General features: G+C 46.5%; 2 protein-coding genes across 7 annotated transcripts in view; both read left to right on the top strand.

The window, feature by feature from the left end:
- SUCO (SUN domain containing ossification factor) overlaps positions 1-2071 on the top strand; it is a 40403-nt gene extending 38332 nt beyond the window's left edge. For 5 of the 6 annotated variants that reach the window (XM_021405048.1, XM_021405047.1, XM_021405049.1 and 2 more), the window contains one exon: positions 93-2071. In XM_021405048.1, the coding sequence (XP_021260723.1) occupies positions 93-539 (447 nt within the window). In that variant the 3' untranslated portion in view covers positions 540-2071. The remainder of the gene's footprint in view (positions 1-92) is intronic. The other variant, XM_021405051.1, reaches the window with a different exon arrangement.
- Positions 2221-14204, top strand: FASLG (Fas ligand). Its single transcript, XM_021405066.1, has 4 exons — positions 2221-10616; positions 10919-10964; positions 12424-12477; positions 12913-14204. The coding sequence occupies exons 1-4, from the start codon at positions 10224-10226 to the stop codon at positions 13305-13307; spliced, it is 888 nt and encodes a 295-aa protein (XP_021260741.1). The 5' UTR covers positions 2221-10223; the 3' UTR covers positions 13308-14204.

Genomic DNA, 14680 nt, shown 5'->3' with positions numbered 1-14680 from the left:
GCTGCTCTCTGCTGCCCTGCTCCCCAGGGTTGGGTGTTAGCCCTGCTTCCCTTTCAGAAGCTGACTGTTTCTCTTTTTACTTGTGGTTTCAGAAAAAACGTTGCAAATACAAAAGTGAAAAGATAGAGACTCTCAAGCCAACGGCAGAGCCTCCTCATCCCATAGCCAATGGGGAAATAAAAGGAAGGAAGCCGTTCACAAACCAGAGGGACTTCTCTAACATTGGGGAAGTTTATCACTCTTCGTATAAAGGTCCTCCATCTGAAGGAAGCTCAGAAACGTCATCGCAGTCTGAGGAGTCCTATTTCTGTGGCATTTCAGCTTGTACGAGTCTGTGCAATGGACAAACCCAAAAGACAAAAACTGAGAAGAGGGCTATAAAACGAAGACGGTCTAAAGTTTCAGACCAAGGGAAGCTCATAAAAGCTCTAATACAGACTAAGTCAGGGTCAATGCCAAGCCTGCATGACATAATCAAAGGAAACAAAGATATAACAGTGGGAGCGCTTGGTGTCACGGCAGTTTCTGGACACATCTAAAACTAGCTGAACTTCTCAAACAGGAGAGTGTTTGTTCATTTGAGAACAGTCTGTGGTATTCTGTGGGAGGATGGTGGGAGACGAAGAGCTCAACGAATTGGAAAGTATTCAGAAATTTGGTTTCTGCCTTTTTAACTAGATGGGATTGTGTCAATCTTGGCTATAAGCTGCAGCTTTACGAGGCTGAAAATTTCCTATGAGAACAGCTTGGGGGGAGGGAGGGCAGGGTTCATTTTTTAAAGGTTTTTTTTCCACAGTTCCTGGGGCAGAGATCTTTTGAAACCCAGTTTGTTGGGTGGAATAGGGATAAAAGCCTAATCCTCTTCCTTCAGCTTTGTTCCTATTTCTTGCACCTTCCCATATTTATGTGCCTTTTGTCTATTTATAATGCCACTGGAAGAGGGGAGATACAATTGTTTGTCATTTGATTTATTTTGTAATTTCTCTAGCTTTTTTTTTTTTGAAGATGTAACACTACAGTGCTGTAAAGGGACATGTGTTGGCTTTCAGCTGGACTCAGTAATGTGGACTGGATACTGTAAAAATACTAACAGATGGACTTGCCTGACTGGATTCTGGTTTTGCAAACTCCATTGAGAAAAATATCTCACTGGGAATGGTAGTTACGTTTATTTCTACCTACAGGCACAAATCAGAGCTGTAGTCCGATGTACTGAACAAATGACAGTTGCTCTTTAGTATTTCTTGTGAACAATGGCATCTTGTGATGATGAATGCTTTTGTTATCAAAATTGACTGCTGTAGTTTTCCAGAAGAGCTGAATGGAGAGCACTCCATTTGTTTCTGTGCTAAGAGCTGAGGAGAAAGCTCAGCTGGAGAACACGAGGATGCCTTGGGGCAGATGAGGCAGAGTTTTCCAAGGCAGCTCCGGGTATGCTGCGTTTGCAAAGCCTTGAAGTCTGACCAGTCGGGTTGGTTCAGAGTGGGTATTTCTGTAGCGTTTGCTTTTGTATTGGCTAACAAATGTGCAGTGTTTGTATGGTTGATATTTTTGTACAAGAGTTTTTTTTACTTTTGACTGTGACTGTATATTTGGATACTATAGAATGTGTGACTGGTAAAATGTTGTGTGTATCTGAGTGAGTGGAACAAAAGGTTATTCCTTTTGACAAATGTTACAGGTTCACGTTGTTTAAAAAAAAAAGTTAACTTATTGAGCACTTTTAGTGGTACCCTTTTAAACAGATCTAATGCCTTTCCTGGGTATTGTATGTCATGTGACTTATTTAAAGCCTTTGTTTTTGGTGTTTTGGTTTTTTTTGCTGCTTTCTTGTTAGTTTATGAATACTTTAAGGTGATGTACTTTTGGATTTGATCTGCACAATTAGCCAGTCAGAGCACATGAACCAGACTTGTTGAACGTGAATTTAAGAGTTTTTAATCTGGATGAAGAAAATGCATACCATCTGAGTGCAGCATACGTTGTTGTGGAACAAGAGTATGTAACTACAGAGCTGTAGTGCCATTAGAAACTGTGAATTTCCAAATAAATCTGAACACTTTGTCTTTAACTTAGTGGCACTTTTCCTTTGAAAATCTGTCTTATGACTTAAATGCATCTCCAAGGAGGACTGATCTTTACACTTCAGTGTGGGACCAGGACAACTTATTTGCAGCAAGCCTAGCAGCACTGTGTGCAGCCAAATGCCAAATTCATTGGCAGTCCAGTCCCTTACTCCTCAAATGACACCTCCCCTGTGCTAATTTCTCTCGTGAGAGTCTCTAGCTTCATCATGGGAATTGCTTTGATTCAAAAAAAGAATTGAAAAGTGCAGGAGGGGCTGCTTTGGGGGTGTGTGGCTTTCTTGCGGTGTGGATTTTCTGTTTCAATTTACCTTCCTTCCTCTTGATGCGTCACTTGTAGGAAGTTTGCTTTCTTTTCTGTCCTCGTTGTAACTGAGCTGTTTTTCCCATCAGTCAAATGAAGCTGGACACAACCAAATTCTTAGAAAAGCCCATCTTTGCTATCATGTGCTGAAACCTCCAATTGAGAGGTTTAGAATGAGGCCAAATGACTGATGATGCAATATGCAGGTGTCAAATACATCTCTGACTACCAAGTTTTTACTTATCCTTCGTTACTGGTTTAAAAACATTTGATGTACCTATCCCCATCCTCTTTAGGATGGGTGATTCTTGGCCTCAAACTGAAACCCCTTCTTGATGTTCTTTTGCTGCTGTGATCTGTTTTGTACCTTAGGTGTTGGTAGTTGTGAGTAGGCTGCATGTTTCAGTTCCAAGCAGATGTTCAGATTTCCATGTCAACAATTTTAGATGTGCAACTAAATTCCGTTCAAACGGTCCTTTATTCCCTACTATCTCTTGATGTTAAAGCTGGGCAGGGCTTAGTAATCTAAGGAGCTGCTGTGTTCTGCAGGGAAAAAAAGATAATAATACCAGCAATAAAGTTTTATTGTAGTGAACATATAGGGAACATGCCATGGGAATAATGCATGTCCAAGATAGATCAGAGGTCTGTTTCAGCTATGTGATTTGAAGTCATATGGCTTGCAGCTCACACGGGAGATGTGGCAGGTGCCGTAAGGGGCAGCTAATGTAGGGTCAGGAATGTTCCTCTCTCAGTCTCTCATGTTTCAAGACTGTCTTGGGAGGACCTCACAGCATTCACAGTTCTGAAAATGTTCTCCAAAATCAGTATTAAAAAAACCCACATCGTGATGTGAGCTGCGTAGATTCGCTTTCCTGAAGGCTCCTTTATTGTTCCTAAGAAATGCTGCCTCTGGGCTCTGAGTGTACAGGAACTTGTGTGAATTCATCTGGTGTGATAGGGAGAGAAAGCACTGCCCACAGTGCAGGCTTCTCCAGTTTTTTATGTATCTAGTTCACAGGAGCCTGGACATACGGTGAAAGACGTCAGCCTAACAGCTCTGTTGTGCTGCTTAGTGGAAATTGATGTTAGCAGTAATGATTCCTGTCAATAAAATATTTCTGTCATAGGATCGCTGCTGGTGCATGTCAGTTGAGGAGCAACTTTCCATATTCTCATAACTGTTACCTAAACACTTCAACTGTGTCTTGGTCTAAACTTTCCAGCCAACCACTTCATGCTTCAACCACTGGAAAAGCCCCATATAGAGGAACCTCCTGGGCTGCTTACGCTATTGCAGCTGTGTGTTTGCTTCTGGCAGTAGGATGGAACCGAACCACAGCTTCCTCTTGCAGTGCTTGCTGCTTTTAATTATTTGTAACCACTTTTTTATTTTCTTTTTTAAAAAAGCTCCTAAAATCACATTCTTGTTTGCTTAAATGCTATCCTTTCATGTGGGCTCTTGAGTAATTTTTAACTTCCTATTTCACTTTTAATAATATCACACTGACTAACCTGATTCTTCAATGAAATAAAGTTTCTCCTAAGTTGGTTCTACTCTGCAGAGCATGACCTTAGTCATGAAGGTGGTTTATAAAGCTTGACAAATTCCTGAGATGGTGTGGATACTTCAGAGGAGGGCCAGGTCCACCTTGTGATATATTTCGTGTTGTAAAATGCCACGAAAGCAGTGTGCATGTTGAGCAATGAGGACTGTATCCTTTTTCCCTGGCACGTGCCAAATTGGTGATCGTTCCCAAGTCTCCTGCGGTTTAAGAGCTTGCTTAAGCACCTGTCCTGCTCTCCACTTTCCTTAGATGGGGTGGTGAGTGTGTTGTGCTCTCAGGATTTCCACTGGAGTGCAGCGTTCCTTCTGGGCTGCACTTGCTCTCCGAACAGGAGACGGGCTGCGCCTGCTCTTGAGATTCAGGCATGCAGAGTGTCCACCTGCTGAGCTATGTCTAAGTACAGTTTAAAGGGTAAAAAAAAATCTTAAAATTAGATGCCCTGCTTTAAAAACAAAGAAACAAAAACCAACTCAGTTTCCAGCCGGCTGGTAATGAAATAGAACTGACCTCCTGGCTTTCGTTGTGGCTTTCTATAGTCTTTGAGTTACATTGTGCTAACCTTGCTCATTATATTGTTTAAAACCAGATTGAATTAGCCATGAGGAAATTGCTTTTGCATTAAAGCATATCTCAGAGTAAATAAGCTGTTGACTTCGGCAGCAGCCTGTATAACGAGAAGTCTGGCTGCTGATTATGTAAGTCAAGGGTCTCATCTTCTAGGACATAGATGTAGTACATCTGTGGAGGTGATGGCAGGGAGTGAGCCCTTAGCAGGATGCCAGTAGGAATTCTGTGGTGCTGTTTGAGCTCCCGGGTCTCTGCCACAACCTCAGTGTGCTGAGGTGGTTGTACAGACGAACCACAACACTCAGCTAGCAAGTCAGGTGGTCACCCTGAGGAGCCTGTCACAGCAAAGAGAGCTCTTGTTTCCTGTTGCAAGAAACTGTTGCACACAGAAGTGCTTGGAGCACTTTGATCTCTTCATGCAAGCCCAAGGGCACCAAATATTTAAGCAACGCAGATGTTTCCATCAGAGGAGGCATAATCACAAACATGCATCATATAAAGGTATTACTAGCCATGTTTGCTGAAATAAGACATTTTGCTTATATGCATTAAGCATCAGAGTGGAAATGCAGTATCTTTTAAACATGCAAACTCCATTAGCTGTGTGGTATTGGTAGAGAGAGAACTGAAGTGTAAGGTGGCTTCTGCTTTTGCCAACATGCAGCGTGAGATGGGATGGAACAGCTTAACATGCTTCACTTGAGTACAAATGTTCCACTGCATTTGGAACAAAGTGTAGAGCTCTGACCACAAAGTGCTGTGGGTAGGCAGCCATCAAGCAGCGTGTCTCATCTCGTGGAAACCCTGAGTGTCAAACAGCATCAAGTGTTGCTAAAGAAATGAAACTTAGTGGGGTTTGTATCAGCTTGAGAAGAGCTAATGTTTCCAGACCTTTTTCAGATAAAGTGGGTTATCTTAGGAATGGATAGAAAAAACCACAGATCTTTTTTATGTATCCCTTCCTCAGTTTAAATAAAAAGGGCCTCAGAACAAGAAAGATGTGAAGCTGGTGGAGCGGGTCCAGAGGAGGCCACAAAGATGTTCAGGAGGCTGGAGCACCTCTCCTATGAAGAAAGGCTGAGGGAGTTGGGCTTGTTTAGCCTGGAGAAGAGACAGCTCTGAGGAGAGCTCATTGTGGCCTTCCAGTACTTGAGGGGAGCTTACAAGTGGGAGGAGTACCAACTTCACATGGGCAAATAATGATAGGACAAGGGGGAATGGCTTTAAACTAAAAAAGGAGATTTAGATTAGATGTTACAGAGGTATTTTTCACTTGGAGGGCAGTGAGGCGCTGGCACTCCTGCCCAGCGCTGTCGGTGCCCCATCCCTGGAGGTGACCCAGGCCATGGATGGGCCCTGGGCATTCTGAGCTGGGGGGCAGCCAGCACATGGCAGGGGTGGGACTGGGGGATTTTCGAGGTCCCCTCTAACCCCAGCCATGTGGTGTTTCTTTGATATGACTCTTAAGGATATAAAAATGGAAAACAAATGCTGGCCATCTTGATGCTAGTTTTTTCTTTGATGTGTGGGTAGAGAGCTTGGATCCTACTAGGCCCTCAGCAGTCTCACAGCAAAGAAGAATCTCTGTATATGACTCTTACAAAAAATAACTTGAAACAGCTAGTGAACATCAGTTAGTTATAACTTGGCATGGTTACTGCTGTGACTTGAGGGTTGCATACGCTGCCCAGGAGGCTACCACACAGGCATGGTCAATGTTTGATAACCAGGCCGAGGCTGGCTGTGTGCTGGCAGCAGGGCGCAGGGTATGGATTCCCTGCAGGGTTTGTGAATGCACTTATTGACTGTCATGGGGAAAATGGGAAATCAGCATCTGCATGTTCGCTGTAGTCTTCCTTGCAACCTCTGAGAAGCCACAGCAGCTGTTCCATTTTCTCATAACTATGTCCAAGCAGTGGATCGCGTTACCTCATAGCCCCTAATTTTCTTGTTTTTATTACAGATGCAATCAAAAGAAATGAAATCTTACTCTGCTGCTTCCAATTCTCTTCTTGGCTGCTTTGGCTCTTTGTGCTGCTGGATTGTCTCTTGCCTCGGAAGGGCCCTGCACAGCTCTGTGCCCCTTCTGCTGCTCCCAGTGCTCAATGGGAGCAGGGTGCGGTTTGCATGTGCTTAATGAACAAGAGAGCAAAATGTCTGGCTTGCTGGAAAAGGGCTGTGCTAAGCATTGCGGTGCCATAGAGCTGTCAGAAATGGGGTTTGAATGCTGCACTTTTGTGAACATGAACACCTCCCTAGCGAGCTCCTGGCACCGACGCACATCTCAGCATGTGCCTTGTGTTTCTAGTGAAGAGTTGACTGTAGAGGGAAGTGGAAAGCATCACCCTTGACTGGGAAATCAGAACTGTTAAAAAAACATGTAATAAGGAAACAACACTAAGATGTCAGTGCTCACCGCAATGTTGTGTAACCCAGGGACGCTGTGAGCTGCTGCTTTCTCCATGAGCTGCCCTGGGGCAGGAGGAGCAGACAAGAGGAGAGTGCAGTGAGATCCACCATACTTGTGCTTTACCATGCAGGGGAGGCAGCTGGGAGCACTATAGAGCTGTGTAGGATCCTCAGTTATGTCCCTGCCACTCTGCTCTCAGATAAACCAAGGGGTTTGGTCACACTTTTGCTGTCTGTCATTCATTGTCTCTCCTTCCTGAGCTCCTCTGAAGCTGAATTTCAACTTGCAACATGCGTTCTGGAACTGTCTGCATCTTCCCATTTGTTAGCCCATGCTATCTGTGAGCTTGAGCTCCTGGGGCCTTATGCTTTCCCTGCTGCAAAAAATCCAGAAGCCTTCTCTTGCGTGGTGCTCCCCATTGCTCTTTCCGAGGTACCCATTAGTGAGCGTGCATGGGTGCATCTGTTCTGCCAGATGTGGCTGGTACTTACCGGTATTGCCCTGGCTCTGGTTGCCAGGCTTAGCCCGGGACAACAAAGGGCTGTCGCCTCCAGAGTTAAATGCTTCAAAACAAACACAACCCTGCCTTTGAATGCTGTCTTTTTGATCATTTCTTAACTACGAGTTCAGTTGTTCTTGGGTGTAATTTATGCAGCCTGTGGGCTTGCAAGAGTTGCTTTTTAGCATTTCTGCTAGTCATTATTGTAACAGGAAATATCATCTTCAGATACATATTTTACTATGTCCAGAACCTAATAAGTCTTCCTCCTACACACCATCTTTTTTTTTTTTTTTTTTAAATCCTTGAATCTATTGATGCAAACTTGTATCTGTGTTTTTCAGCTGCTGGCTCATTCTGACCATTGTCAGCACAAACTTCAGCCTAGTGCTGTGTGCTGTTAACAAGAGCTCCCACCTTTTCTCTGTGGGGGGGATCAAGAGATGGGGAAGATCCTTCTGAGCACATTCTCTTTTTCTGCGCACGTATCCGTGTCTTGTCTTTAGCTGTTCTTTGCTGGCAGACTTGGTGAAAAGGGGGCTTAGGAGGCAGAGAGATAAATCTGGTGCCCTTTTTGCCCTTCTTTTGTCCTTTTATCCTGCTTAGCTGTTCCTGACTCCTATGTTGAGTGAGACCAACCTTGCCTAAATTTTGGTTCTTGGCTTTCTATCAAAAGAGCTTGCTGTGAGCTGGGTGTCTATCTGCAGCAAACTGTCTTGCCATCACTTCAGAATTCTCGTGAAGGCAGTGTATGGCTTGAGCAATAGGAAGCCAGCAGAAGGCAGAACATGCGGGTGCCGTGATGTGCCACATGGATGCGCTCCCACTTGGCACTGCTTTCCAGGTGACCTCTGCAGGTGGCCACAGGCGAAACGGAGAGTGTGACAGCAGGCTCAGTAATAGCAGAGAGTGCCGGGAAGGGAGAAGCCTCTGAAAGCGTGCTGTGCACCGAAAGGGATTCTTTGATGGTAAAATAAGCCCAGTCTTCGGTTTGCCACAGCGTGTGGTGTTAGAGGGCTCTTGATTTGAGCAGCCAAATGAGAAGATGCAGCAGGCAGGGCTGAAATGGGGCTTTTATTCGCTTACCCACGCATTACAAAAACATACGTGCATCTTGGTGAAAATAGGAAGCAGTGGGTCAGTGACAAGCACATCTGTGACGTTTAAGGGATCTTGCTCACGTGCCCACAATCCCACCTAAATGAGCTGTCTGCACTGAACTTAGTCAACATCAGAAAAAGGGGTGTGGGGGCCAGCCCGGAGGGGGAAGACACCTAAAACACCTAACCATCCACCTGGAGGAAGGGCAAAGATTGCCTGGTTTGAAGAGAGAGTGCGGGAGGGAGAAAGCTCTGGGCTTTGCCCCCTGTATTTTTACAGCAGTTGAAGGGCCCCAGAGGGCATTAAAGAAATGGGGACTCCCTGGCACCCATGTCTGTTTTGCAATGAGCTGCAGGCACGGTGTCCTCAGCGCTCTGAGATGGACTGAGTGTTGAGTAGGCTTGAACTGGTGGAGGTGAATTTACGTTACTTTTATTTTTTATGTCAGAAACCTAGAAGTACAGGACCCTACAGGTTGCTGAAATGGTTTGTGCTGTGTATTGCCGTTTCAGCAAGGGGCTGCGGTGAACGTTTTCAACAAGCAGTGGGGTGGCTGGTGGTGCAAGGTTTTGAGGGCACATCTGACTGATTGGTGTGGTTGGAGGCACAGCTCAGCCCTTGCTTTGGAGAAACCAATGTGCGCACATTGTTAGAGCATGCTGGCCTTGAACTCTAGATTTTGATGTTCAAGATCAAAACCTGTGTGTTGGGGCTGCTTTTTTCAGCCACATAAGAGACAAAAATGCTGTTTGTTCTTGCATTAAACATTTCATTTTTTAAACGCTGCCGTCCTACCAATGCACACCCTTCATTATGTCCATGAAATGCAAGAGCAAATAGCTATGGACAGTCTTCTGTGTGTATCTGGTAAATTTATGGGAAACCTCCTTGCCACCACTTAGAAATCTGTGGCCACTGAAGACTTAATTAAATTGAGAAATGGAGATGCTCTCTCTCCTTGTGATTTGGCAATGAGCCTTTAAGAGTAGTGGTCCCTGCAGCGTGCCTGAACTCTGGATCCTTCCCTGAAAGGCAAAGAAGTTCTACCAAGATGAGTAGTGCAGTGTCAAATCAGGGACACCCAGCCAGGTGAGGTCCTGCTGCAGCACTCACCGTTGTTGTGAGGAGAACACTGAAAAACAACAAGAATTTCCCTAACATCACTTCAAGCTGGAAGAGGACAGCAGACAGCAGTAAGTAATTTGTCCTTAGCAAAACAAAGCAATTCTTGAGTGCCTGCTGCTGTACTTGGAGTAAGACCTTCATACTTCTGCTAAGGAGAAAACTCCTCAGCTCTGTCTCTCACTTCTCATGCAGGATGCCAGAAGCAGGAGAGTCTGTTATTCCCCCTGCTTGTGGTGCAGGACACCACAATGGAAAAGCAGCTGCCTCTGCCTGAGTGGGTTGCTGGAAAGGGTGGCTGGCTGGTGGGTGTGTGCTGGGCTGATTACTCAGCCCCTGCCTGACAGCACCGTGCTGCTCAGTGCACCTCCTTCCTGGGGCTGGTGCTGCGCGAGTGCAGCCTGCCGCTTGCTCTGTCCAGCTGCATGTGCGTGCTGCTGCAGTGTGGGAGGAGCAGGCGGGTGCCCTGAACTTGCAGCTGAGGGCGGAAGCTTTTTGGGGTTTGCTGTTGTTGCTTGAGGCTTTCATAGAGTTGCAGCATCTTAGCTGGGTGATCGCTGCTGGAGTGATGATGCAGGCACAAAGAAGCAGAGCTGGGTCTTCCCCCAGGGCTCAGTCTGGGCCAGCCTCGGCAGTTTTTGGCTGCCACATGGAAGATCACGCAAAGCGCGTCCAGCCCATCCCACTCCCAGCCATGCAGCAGAACTTGAACTACATGTACCCACAGATCTTTTGGGTGGATGGCTGTGCTGATGCCAGTACTTCCTGCCATCCAGCACCCCCTGTCACTCCCTTCCCACCACCGGTACCTGATCGGAGGAAAAAGCCAAAGAGCAACAGAGAAAGAAGCAGCGTCGGCTTCCTGGTGACCTCCTTGCTGATCCTGCTGGCCCTCACTGGAGTGGGGCTGAGCATGTTTCAGATTTTCCATCTGGAGAAGGAACTGGCTGAACTCAGAGAGGTAAAGTCTGCCTGCTGGCCATGCAGGCTGTGGGGAGAAGCCGGTGGCAGTGACATGTCTGCCATGCCAGTGTGCGTGGGGCTGTTTGTTACTGTGAAGGACTGCTCTGTTGGTGACTATGGTACATACTTAGATGTCCTGATGTTTGAGTGCTGCAGGCTCTCCCTCCCTGTACATTTCACCTTGCAGCTCTGCATGAGCACCCAGAACTAGACATTGTTGAGATAGTCTGGCTGCATCTAGATGGTGCCTTTATGCTCTCACCCTGCTCAGAGAGCTTGTCACTCTTCTTTTTTTGACAGTCTGTCAGCACTGAACGCATCCCTCCAGCTCTGGAGAAGCTCATAGGTGAGTTGATGTATGTAGAGGAACTCCTCCTTGCCAGCATGTGTGAGTGCTCCTGCCAAACTCTTCCCTCCCCATGTCAGGTGCAAAAGAAGGGCTGCAGCTCTGATGCTCTGAAAGTGCTTGTTACATTCGCTTGGCTTGAAGAAGAGCTTTATCTCCTGCGTGTGGGAGGGGGCCCTGCATCCTGCCTGCTGGAATGCTTAGTGGTGTCAGTGTGGAACAGTTTGTTTCTGCTTTAGGGCCTCCCAGGCTCTAGTGGGGTACTGACGCCAGGAGGTATTCTGCTGTGGAAGTGAATTTCTGGCTGTCCTAATACTCTGAAACAACGGGCATAGAAGGAGGAGAGCAGAGAACCGAGGTGGATGCTGCACGTGTTATTACTTTTTCTCTTTGCTCTTTAAGATTTTGGGATGACACAGAGTTTTGTTTTCTTTGGGAGTGGGAGATCCACTTGCTCTCTCTCAAGGGTACAACTTTTTTCCTAAATTCTTTTGGTACAGTTTCACTTGCTGCAGCCAAAGTTAGTTGCGAAGAACCTGATTCTACAGTGGTTTTCTCTTTAAAAAAAGTCATTTCAATGACATTGAAACTTTCCAAAAGAACCTATATTTTTTTCCCCTAAATTTAGAGGAAAAGAAGTGGTTTCAGTCTCAATGGAACAATTTTAAAATCAAATTTTGAACTTTCAAACTGTTATTTGACTTTTACATTCTTTGTCAATGTTATTAGCATTGAGATCCTTTTAAAGAAGGCCAAATAACTGGCTTAAGAAAATAAAATTTGAGAACTTGATGCTCGGAAGTAGATGCTGAGAGAAAGGGCAAGGTGGAGTGGGACCATGCCCGGTCACTGTAACCAGCCCATTTCTCTAGGACTCAAACCCTCCATGGAAGGCAGAATTTTCTTACCCATATTCTGCCTCTCTGAGGACAGGGTCTGCCTGGCTGGACGGGTGCTTTGCAGGATGTCTCAAATAGCATCTCTAGTCCAGTTGTAAGGAGGTTTGGTGCTTGGCAGACAGATTTCGGCTGCTGTAGAAGTGCTGGGCTGGAGTGGGGCAATAAAGCAGGTATGTCTGTGACAGGACATGAGCAGTCACCTTGACACAGACTAAAGATGCCACATAAAGGCACAATATTGTCCCTCTCTGAAAAATTGAGTGAAAGTCCTCTGCTTGAGTTCACTGGTCTCCACCATTTTAAGATGAAAACTTGCCTTGCTCTTCTGTTTTTTCCTTTTGCTTTGGATCACATCCAATCCTTTGCTTCAGCTCTTCCTTTCTGACTCTCCCTATTGTTCTGTAGCATTTGGTTGAGCGCCTTTCTATCTCTTCACAGCAAACCATGGCACCTATGTGCCCTTTGCTGCTGGGAATCTACCCCACTTTAGCCTCTATTCTTCTCACTGGTCTGGCTTCTCTATGGAGCTTATGGCTAAACTCTCCTCTATTTTCATGCAGGGCAGGAGGGTAAGCCAGTGAAAAAGGAAGCAAGGAAGGCAGCACACTTAACAGGTATGTGCTGAGTGGCCAGCAAGATTTGGGAGCAGAGAACAGGGCAGATGTTACTGAGGTGGAAGGGCAGCCTGGCTATCATTGTAAGGAGCTGCCTTGCACAGTCTTTCTCAATTTCCTCTAGAAATGTGTGTGCTCTGGCACCAGAAATTATTCTACAGCTAAAATATTCCTCTCATTTAGACTTTTTAATGAGAGCTCTATTTTTTGCTTTGGCTTTTGTTTTTTTCAATGAGGTGCTTTCAAAAGCAGCTCATCGTCAGTTGAGCATATGGAAGGTGAGAGCTCCCACCTCCATGAGGTTGGGACAGACTTCTCACACTGCACACAAGGACACGGAGAACAGGTGACTTGGTTGTGATTTGGGGTGTAACTTGAGGGAAAACACGTTAATGCTTGTACTTACTGTGCCTCCCCTCTCGTTCTGGCTTCCAGGGAACCCCACACAGCGGAACCTCCCATTGGAGTGGGAACCCATCTCTGGTCATGCCTTCACCAGTGGCATTCAGTACCGTGGCCAGGGCCTTGTGATCAATGAGACTGGTCTGTACTTTGTTTACTCCAGTGTGCTCTTCCGGGGAAGGGACTGTGACAACGAGGTGTTGACCCATGTTGTCTACAAGAGAAACCCTGCGTCGCCAGGTAGCCATGTGCTGATGGAGGACAAGCGCATCAACTACTGCATTAAAGAGAAAATGTGGGCCCGGAAAAGCTACCTGGGGGCTTTATTCAAGCTCAGGGAGAAGGACAGTCTGTATGTCAACGTCTCCAAAATTGATCTGGTTAACTTTGAGGAATCCAAGACATTCTTTGGGTTATTTAAGCTTTAAGTGACGCTATTGGAGTGTAGCTGGAAGCACCCCAAACACCAGGACATGCAGGGCACAAGGGCGACTTGAGAGGCAACACTCTGTTGCCAAAACCATAGCAGGGTCTCACTCCAGGAAACCCATCAAGAAATCATGTTTCAGCCTTCTGCACAAAAGCAGGCTCAAGCAACTGGTAAAGGCTTGAAACCAGACCGCTGGGAAGCACCTCGGCTGTCCTGCATCTATCTGAAGAGAATCACACATTTTCTTCTTCTGAATAAAACAACCAGCCTGAAATGTAGTGCGTCAGAGACCCTGTTGAAACTCACTACTTGCTCAAGAAGACTCTGCTACCTGAGAAATTGCCAGGGCCTCAGCAGCACTGGCCCACACATGCTGTTGTGTCCCCAGGGAGCTTAGGCCATTTGGGGACATTTGGCCAGTGCCGAGGAGGCCCTTAGCCTGAGTTGTGCTGTGCCACACCATGGGCAGTGACGTGGGAGTGAGCTCAGGCTGCCTTCCCTGAGCAATGGTCTGCCCATCCTGCCTGGACACTGGGCACTGTAACTTGTCTGACAGGCACTCATCTACCAGCTGGCTTGTTAAGCATGGTAGGTTTGTTTTGTGTTAAGTTATCGACTGTTCCTTTCCCAGAAAATATCCCCACCCCTTTATTTAACTCACCCCGATGGCCTTGCAAGGAATATGCTGGAAGCGGTGATGTCATGAGGGGTCCTGGCCCTGTGAAGGAAACAAGGTCTTGCTGAATCCTCTCCATGCTGTGATGGTGGGTATAGCAGAAGGGGCCAGGTGCCCTCCTCACTGACAAGACCTGAGCAACCCAGCCCCAGCTGAGCATGGGATGCTCTCTCCTGAGCAAAACACAGATGGTAAATAAAGGTATATTTTTCTAGAAAATGGCCCTGTACTCTCCTTATGTGGGGCAGCAGACTTTTTGCGATGGCCAAAACCTGGAACACCTTTGGTCAGTGGACAGGAGCCTGCTCCACCTCTAGCAGTGTGCCAGAAATCTGGCACCCTGACTTCACTTTGCTCACAGCCTGGTGGGGCACTGGGTCCCTGCCACTGAGCTTTCAGGCAACCAACAATTGTTGGGATCTGGGGATCAGGAAGGTGTGAGGTGGGCAACTCAGACTGGGTTGCTGAAGCCCTGTTTGACCCTCAGGGAGGGGACTGATCTAGAAACGCAGGCTTGAGCTCAAGTAGAGAGAAATATAGGTAGCAATTTTTGAAGAGTGCCCCTGTGCTTCGTAAGTATTGCTCTGGGTGTGATTTGAGAGCTCTGGTTTGGATGTGGGCGGCTGAGAGCTATCCCACACATGTTGAAGGTAGCGGTGTTTGGAGCTGGACGCAAGCTTTTCCGCACCCCCAGG

The sequence above is a fragment of the Numida meleagris genome, chromosome 7 (genome assembly GCF_002078875.1).
Source record: "Numida meleagris isolate 19003 breed g44 Domestic line chromosome 7, NumMel1.0, whole genome shotgun sequence".
Lineage (NCBI taxonomy): Eukaryota > Metazoa > Chordata > Aves > Galliformes > Numididae > Numida > Numida meleagris.
The sequence above is the reverse complement of the archived record's forward strand: the minus strand, read 5'-3'. Positions and strand labels throughout refer to the sequence as shown.

Coding starts and splice junctions, on each gene's coding strand:
- FASLG (XM_021405066.1), top strand. CDS start 10,224: ATGATGCAGGCACAAAGAAGCAGAGCTGGGTCTTCCCCCAGGGCTCAG. Junction 10,617..10,918: donor AACTGGCTGAACTCAGAGAG/GTAAAGTCTGCC, acceptor TTTTTTTGACAG/TCTGTCAGCACTGAACGCAT. Junction 12,478..12,912: donor GAAGGCAGCACACTTAACAG/GTATGTGCTGAG, acceptor TCTGGCTTCCAG/GGAACCCCACACAGCGGAAC.